The sequence below is a fragment of the Triticum aestivum genome, chromosome 1B (genome assembly GCF_018294505.1).
Source record: "Triticum aestivum cultivar Chinese Spring chromosome 1B, IWGSC CS RefSeq v2.1, whole genome shotgun sequence".
In the NCBI taxonomy this organism is placed as follows: Eukaryota; Viridiplantae; Streptophyta; class Magnoliopsida; order Poales; family Poaceae; genus Triticum; species Triticum aestivum.
The window spans coordinates 17,837,342-17,845,386 of record NC_057795.1 but is presented as its reverse complement, the minus strand read 5'-3'; the positions used below and the strand labels follow the sequence as shown (position 1 = coordinate 17,845,386).

General features: G+C 42.5%; 1 protein-coding gene across 7 annotated transcripts; it reads left to right on the top strand.

Moving 5' to 3' along the window:
• The first annotated feature begins 572 nt into the window (after positions 1–572).
• On the top strand, positions 573–7,352 carry LOC123104114 (disease resistance protein RGA5). 7 transcript variants are annotated; one of them, XR_006450140.1, is made up of 8 exons: positions 573–867; positions 979–1,061; positions 1,155–1,256; positions 1,350–2,592; positions 3,626–5,625; positions 5,739–5,814; positions 6,255–6,382; positions 6,828–7,352. XR_006450140.1 is itself a non-coding variant. In XM_044525867.1 (7 exons), exons 4-6 carry the CDS (start codon positions 1,763–1,765, stop codon positions 5,780–5,782), a joined length of 2,874 nt encoding a protein of 957 aa, XP_044381802.1. In that variant the 5' UTR covers positions 573–867; positions 979–1,061; positions 1,155–1,256; positions 1,350–1,762; the 3' UTR covers positions 5,783–5,814; positions 6,828–7,352. The 7 variants fall into 7 exon arrangements, 4 of the variants coding, with proteins under 4 accessions (XP_044381802.1, XP_044381809.1, XP_044381816.1 ...); XR_006450143.1 differs by having other exon boundaries at positions 5,739–5,829; XR_006450151.1 differs by lacking the exons at positions 5,739–5,814; positions 6,255–6,382; positions 6,828–7,352 and having other exon boundaries at positions 3,626–4,286; positions 4,393–4,650; positions 4,827–5,066.
• Positions 7,353–8,045: the final 693 nt, after the last annotated feature.

Here is an 8,045-nt window from a genome sequence, read left to right as displayed (position 1 = left end):
GTCAGCGATGTGGACAGGTGGTGAAATGAGAGACAAAAGTTTGGGGTCGTCAGTCGACACTTAATAGCTGCAATTGCCTCCTCGAGTGGCTCGCCGCCTGCCCGACAATGATGAATGCGGCAAGAAGAGCGGCCAGGCTTCAATTTGGGGCCAAATTGTGGATTTCGGATGTTTGGACCGGTCCAACCAAAATGGACGTCTGTGTTGGAAGACTAAGAGTGTCTGGACTGTCCCGTCAGAACATATATGGGTGATTTGGTGAGCCGCGTTGGAGATGCATTGCCCTTAATGCAGTGAAGCATGTGTTGTTTCCTTTAAATGGCCCTTTCTAAACTTATTTGTTTCACTGGCTTCTTCAAAAACTTTTTTTGAAATTTGGCCTTATCGATGCTAAATCGTTTGATGTTTGGTTTAGCATCACTACAAGAAATTCTATTTCATAAAGGAGGATAACCCCGGTTTAGCATAACTTCAAGCTGTCAAACGGGAGGTTACGTGTATGGAGGATTAATTATGCTTCAATTTCAAAATGGCCATTTAGGGATAATGATACGTGAAGCATGGCTGAATGCGTGTCTCTGAATAAACAAATCAGTCTTTGCAGAGGGGTCGTGGGGCTCTGTATCCCCTCCCTCTAGTATTATTTGAAGAGCGTGCTAGAGTAGAGTAATAATTTTCTCTCTCGATTAACTGCCGTTGTTGGTCTTCGTCTCATCTCATCTCCACTGAGCGCTCCCTTCCTCCCATCTCATTCCTCGCCTCCATTGCGCTCCCTGGAATAAGATCCATCTGCCCTTGTTGCTGATCTTATCCCGCCTCCCCTGGCCTCGCCCCTGCCAACTGACTGCTTCATTGGTGACATTTTTGGTATATTTCCTGTCGATTTGTTTCTAGTTAATTAAAGTAGCAATGCTTGGATCTGAAACTTATTACTTCTCCTGCTTGAGATTCTGATCCATTTGTGTTGATTGAATCCAGGTCCAGGGTGGCAAGAACCATGGAGCTTCCGGTCATTATTCAGAGCAGCATGCATGAAATCCAGTGACCCTGCTAGCGGCCTGGTAACTTCCTTGCTATTCTGCTATACTGAAATCTTCCACATCCACACCTTCTGTTAATCTGCTGCTTTGCTAAATTACAAGTTCTTATTCCAGATCGAGTGAAGCGACCCCCACGAATCTGGTGCTCACCCGCCACTTCCGCTTCCAATCCGACGAGGACGTTGCCGTTGTGTTCTTTGCGGTGAAGCACCAAAGGTGGGCTTGGTCCAGACCCCTACATTCATCGATTTGGATTGACAACTCAGTTCTAGAGCATGGATTATACTGACTAGTTTCTTATTCTTCCAGATCGAGTGAACCAGCGCGCCATCTTGTCCCCTCCATCGCTGACGGATCTTGCTTGAGAGTCTGATTTGTGTTGCTTGATTCAAGAGGAGCAGTGGAACAGCAAGCAAGAACCATACAGTTTCCAGTCATTCAGAGCATGATGCCTCAAATCCATTGACCCGGCTAGCGGCCTGCTAAATTTATCTCCTCTTTCTTACTATTCTGCTTTACTGAAATGTTTCACATCCACACATTATCTGCTTTTTTTCTTTTCGAAAAGGAGGATTTCCCCCTGCCTCTGCATCAAAAATCCAGACCTTATCTGCTGATTTGCTAAGTTTTCAGTTTGCAACTCAGTTCTAGAGCTCGATTACAGCTCCTCAAATTCATCGATTTGCAGGTTTCTAGCTGATTGGTGGTAAAGAAAGCTGCTCATGGAGGTCGTCATGGGTGCCATGGGCAGCCTGCTCCCCAAGCTGGGCCAGCTGCTCATGGATGAGTACAACCTGCACAAGCGCGTCAGGAAAGATGTTGAGTTCCTCAGGAAGGAGCTTGAGAGCATGCACGCTGCCCTCATCAAGGTTGGCGACGTGCCGCCGGACCAGCTCGACAGGCAGGTCAAGCTCTGGGCCGACGAGGTCAGAGAGCTCTCCTACAACATGGAGGATGTCGTCGACAAGTTTCTCGTACGCGTCGAAGGTAATCAGCAGCCTCACGACAACACCGGCAGATTCAAGGAGCTCAAAAACAAGATGGTCAGCTTGTTCAAGAAAGGCAAAAATCACCATCGGATAGCTGACGCCGTCAAGGAAATCAAGGAGCAACTCCAGGAGGTGGCTGCTAGGCGTGGCAGGAACAAGCTCGATGGTATTGCTTTTAATCCCAACGAAGCAATTGCTATCGATCCTCGTCTTCGGGCTTTGTACACAGAAGCGACAGAGCTCATTGGCATCTATGGGAAGAGGGATCAGGACCTCTTGAGTTTGCTCTCTATTGAGGGCGACGATGCATCTAACAAGAAACTGAAGAAGATCTCCATTGTTGGATTTGGAGGGTTGGGAAAGACCACACTTGCTAGAGCAGTATATGAGAAGATTAAAGGTGATTTTGATTGTCGGGCATTTGTTCCCGTCGGTCAGAATCCTGATGTCAGGAAGGTTTTTAGGGATATCCTTATTGATCTCGGAAAATCCCACTCAGATGTTGTCATGTTGGATGAAAGGCAGCTTATCAACAAGCTTCATGAATTCCTCGAGAACAAGAGGTATGCATCACTTGCAGCAAAAATGATACTACTGTGATATGTCCATTTCCTAAGTTGTCCAACTAATAATGTACAAATACATTGTACCCATCACACTGAAAGCCGGTTCGGAATAATTTTTCATTAAGGTCAGTAAACCGCAAAGGTTATAGGTACTAAGTTTCAAGACTGTATGAGTATATATGTTTGATCCACCCTCCTTTATCTAAAGAAATTGTAAAATGCTTCCCGTTGCATTAATTACAGTGGCTTAAATTTATTGCCATTGGTCTAAGAAATTCATCTCAGTGTTGTACAATTTCATCAAGGATATAAATAATGAGCATAATAACAGTTCTACCAAATAATACACCAAAATGTAAAGGAAAGAACACACTTAGTTCTTTCTTTATCCCAACCCACCCCATTAAAACAAATATCTAAACGGTGCATCGTGCACCAAATGCTACCCTTTTGCTCTTAATACAGCAAGAAGTTAAATTTGCTCTTCGATATCACATTCTATTTCCCCTTTTCACCTTGTTTAGAAACTTACTATCAGCAGAATATACTCAAAAGGATAATGTCATGTAAAATTTGAGTCTCCAGGAGGTTCATCAGCGGCCATACAGTATATTGGCGGGCAAATCAGTGCTCCGATCTTTCCAATAGATCTACCTAACCATTGTAGTATTTGAAACGTTGTACTCCCTCCGATCCAAAATAAGTGTCGTGGTTTTAGTTCAAACATTTATTTTGGATCAGACGGAGTAACAAATTAATTGTACTTCTATCTATGTATTGACGCAGCAATTTGCTCTTCGTGTTTTACTCCCTTGAATCTTAAATTTGTATTGATTTTATTCATCATCTGATTGGCAGTTCGTAATGGACAATTATTAAGATCAGATTGTCGAGATTGAGACGCCTGATTCTTATTAGTTTGTTTCTGAATATGTGCACTTATAGATGTATAGTTCCACCCATATATTCATATGGCCCTCAGCTTTTGTTATGTGTATAGACTTTACACTGACACTCTGAACTAATGTAGGTATCTGGTCATAATTGATGATATATGGGATGAAAAATTGTGGGAAGGCATCAACTTGGCTTTCTCTAATAGGAATAATCTAGGCAGTCGGCTAATCACCACAACCCGCATAGTCAGTGTATCCAATTCATGTTGCTCGTCAGCTAATGATTTAGTTTATCAAATGAAACCTCTTTCTACGGATGATTCCAGAAGGCTCTTTCATAAGAGAATATTTCCCGACAAGAGTGGAAGTCCAAATGAATTTGAACAAGTGTCTAAAGATATATTGAAAAAATGTGGTGGGGTACCACTAGCCATCATTACTATTGCTAGTGCTTTGGCTAGTGGCCACCAGGTGAAACCAAAGCGTGAGTGGGACATTCTGCTCCAGTCCCTTGGCTCTGGACTAACAGAAGATAACAGTTTAGAGGAGATGCGGAGAATACTCTCATTCAGCTATTATAATCTACCCTCTCATCTGAAAACTTGTCTATTATACCTATGTGTATATCCAGAAGATAGCAAGATTGATAGAGATACACTGATACGGAAGTGGGTGGCTGAAGGATTTGTCCGTTGTGGGAACCAAGGGACTAGCCTGTTTTTGGTCGGATTAAACTACTTCAACCAGCTCATTGATAGAAGTATGATCCAGCCAATATATGATCTTCTAGGCCAGGTACATGCTTGCTGTGTACATGATATTGTTCTTTATTTTATCTGCAACTTGTCACATGAAGCGAAGTTTGTTAATGTATTGGATGGTACTGGGATGTCTTTTCAAGGCAATGTTCGTCGTTTGTCCCTTCAAGATAGAAATAAAGATCATCAAGGCACACCTATCAGAAATTTCACGGGTATATCACGAGTGAGGTCCATTACTGTCTTTACATCTGCTATTAATATCATGCCAGCCCTGTCCAGGTTTGAAGTTCTGCGTGTACTTGAATTGTCGGGCTGTAATCTGGGAGAAAGTAGTAGCCTGCAACTTAACCTCAAGGGTGTTGGACACTTAATTCACCTGAGGTATCTTGGTCTAGCAGGTACTGGAATAAGGGAACTCTCGCCCGAGATAGGAAACCTACTGTTTTTGGAGGTGTTGGATCTTGAAAGAAATTATGAGCTAGATGAATTGCCTTCCACTCTTTTTAAATTGAGAAGATTAATCTACCTAAATGTTTATCTCAATAAGGTGGTTCCAACTCCTGGTGTGTTGCAGAATCTGACATCCATTGAAGTGTTGAGGGGGATCCTGGTCTCTGTGAACATTATTGCACGAGAGCTTGGCAACCTTGCAAAGATGAGGGAGCTTCTGATTCACTTCAAGGATGGTAGTTTGGATTTGTATGAAGGTTTCGTGAAGTCTCTGGGCAACCTACTTCACATCGAAAGCCTATATATTAATTGCGATTCCGGAGAAACATCTTTTGAACTGATGGATCTCTTGGGAGAATGCTGGATGCCTCCTGTACATCTCTGCAAATTTGTGTCTTGGATGCCCAGCCAACTCTCTGCACTGCGAGGGTGGACAAAGAGAGACCCCTCGCATCTCTCGAACCTCTCCCAGTTAATCCTCTTGTCAGTGAAGGAAGTGCAGCAGCAGGACGTGGATATCATTGGGGGGTTGCTGTCCCTTCGCTTTCTTTGGATACAGACCACCCACCAAACACAACGGCTGCTTGTGATCGGTGCAGATGGGTTTCGCTGTATGTCAGAATTTCGCTTGGATTGTGGATCAGGAGCGCAGATAATGTTTGAACCAGGGGCTTTACCGAGGGCAGAATCAGTTGCGTTCAGTCTTGGCGTGCTGGTGGCGAAAGAGGATGGTAACTGTCGTTTCGACTTGGGCCTGCAGGGGAACCTGCTCTCCCTTCGGCGGGAGGTCCGGGTTCATATGTATTGTGGTAGAGCGAGGGTTTGGGAGGCCAGGGAAGCGGAGGCTGCAGTGACGCATGCCCTCCACGCCCATCCCAACCATCCCCCGCTTTATATTGATATGCTCCCACATATAGCAGAAGGTACTCATGTCGCATCTAACTAATTACTCGTGCACTTACGTATGTGTTCTTTTTCTCAATGACAGACTGACCTTATTGCTTCTGCATGGATTTTGATATCTGAATCTCCCAAGGTGCTCATGATGACGATTTGTGTGAGGACGAGGTGGAGAACTGATTTCTGACGCAGAAGGATTCACATTGCATCAGGTGTGCTCTCCGTATGTACGTATTTACTAATCATATTTTCCACTACCTTTCTTTCTCCATCGTCTAGAGCTCAGCTTGTTGCTACATTGATGAACTGTGCTTCACGTTCACTAGTGGCTATGGAAATTATAAACATTTTAAGGTATTGGTTAGGATGCATAAGTATCTGAGAAAAGTAAAGCTGGCAGTGTAGTCTGAAACTTGCTCAATCTCATTTTTGGCAAGTGATGATGAAAGCTAATCATTTTAATTAGGATGTTTATGCAAAGGATAGTTGGTACTGGGGACAGAATTAGATTTTGGGAAGATTTCTGGATAGGGGATGTTGATTTTAGCTGACAACAAGTGACAAGTACTCCATGTTATACAATTTATTTTTATGTAAGGATATCTCTGTAGCTCTCGAGTCCTAGCACTAATTTTAACTCTCTGAAATTTAGAAGGGGCCTACTGATTGTGAAGGTTTTACTCTGAGAAATAAGCAGGATTTGTGGATAAGGGTATTTTCTGTTCATTATACGCATATAGCTCTTGAAGCTCAAGTGAAACGACCCTGCTGAAAATTTTGGTATGTAAAAGTTCTACTTAAATAAGATCAAGTTATTACTGTGGTTAGCATTCACAAATAGTATCTTAACAGGAGATAATCTGAATCATACAGGTAGTGTGGTACAGGAAAATTGTCTTTTTTGCAGTAGAAAAGAGTCAGTGGATCATATCTTTTTTAATTGTTCGGTTGCTCTCGTTATATTTGGAACACCTGTTGTCTTAATACAGTTCCTGTTAACATGGAGGGACTTTGTGATTGGGTAATGAATTTCAGGGGTAAAGATAAGAATCTGGTTTCTGCTAGGGTAGCGGTTGGTATTTGGTCTATTTGGAATACGGGGAATGATAATTGCATGAAAAATATTTTCCGTATGGATCCCAACTGTACCTGTGTAGGTTGTAAAGCTGTATATTGGATATTTTATTCGTCTAGCTTACAGAGAAAAGAAGTGCACGATGTGCAGGTAGCACGGGCGTGGGATTACTGCTGGTGGCATTGGATAATTTGTGTGGTCTCACAAACATTTTGGGTGGGCGCCGACCCTGCGAAGAATTGAAGGATGGAAAGGTTTTGACCTTGGCTGGAAGTTGTGTGATGAGATTGGCGAAAGAGATATTGCTTGGTATTGTAATGAACTAGTAAGGGTGTTGGGGTGAATGGATCCTTACAAGGATAGCTTTACTAGCGTGTAGTGCGCGGCGGCACGCCGCGCCACATGGATTAATACGCTATCTGATTTTTTTGAATGTTCGTTAACTCGTCCCAAGAGTTGATTCATTGCAAAGTAGTTCATACAAGAAAAGGGTATGTCTATTTGGTACATGCATAAATGATGTACAATAGGTAATGATAGTGGCTATTGGATGCAGAATGGCGAAGCTCTTGTTCTCATGTTAGATTTGAGATATTGATCCTCAAGCTATGTTTGTCTCTGTGATGTAGTGGTAGAGAGATGAGGCTAGTTCTTATGCTATTGTTCTTGATGGTTTGTTCCCTGTAAACACGATGTTGAAGTTGTTGCTGGATGCACGACATGCCTCTCAATGATTCCAAATCATGACCTCGCTCTCGAAGATTGCAAAATATCTTGAAATTGGAGACAAACCGTTTTGAGAATCCTTGTTCACCTTGATTTCTCCCGCTGAAGATTAAGTGCACACAGCAGCTACTTATTTGTTTAATAAGTTTGTAAACCTAGACGCATGTATCTTTATTTCTTTTCAAACAAAGTGGTCAAATTGAAAGTTCTTTTTTTGCTGGACCGCCACAATGGTTTCGGTGTAGTAGAGGAGCGAAAGATAAGTAGTACCGAAGTGGAGAAGTCAACAGATCCATACGCTTTCGCAAAAAAAAACACAGATCCATACGCTTGATACATAGTTGACTGGCACAATAAGTTTTAATTAATCAAAACAAACATACGTTAAGGAGGGAGGAAGAAATAATTAGCATGTGAGTCACTTCAAACAAATTGAGGCTAGACGGAGCAAAATACGCTGAATTAACTAAGCGGTCTACAAGAAAATCAAGGAGTTGAGTAACCTCCGTGGATGATTGTGAGAGCGCTTGGTGTACAGATTAGTCCTAGTCAATTGCAAGCAGTTGACTGCGTTGTGGCCCAATTTGAACATGGGCCAAACTGACAATAAAAGAAAGTTAGAATTATCATATTTTTTTAAAG

Bases quoted from the DNA above. Each gene is read 5' to 3' on its own strand.
- LOC123104114 (XM_044525867.1), top strand. From the start codon at position 1,763: ATGGAGGTCGTCATGGGTGCCATGGGCAGCCTGCTCCCCAAGCTGGGC. The intron at 2,593-3,625 runs GTATGCATCACT...GAACTAATGTAG, and splicing joins GAATTCCTCGAGAACAAGAG to GTATCTGGTCATAATTGATG. The intron at 5,626-5,738 runs GTACTCATGTCG...GAATCTCCCAAG, and splicing joins GCTCCCACATATAGCAGAAG to GTGCTCATGATGACGATTTG.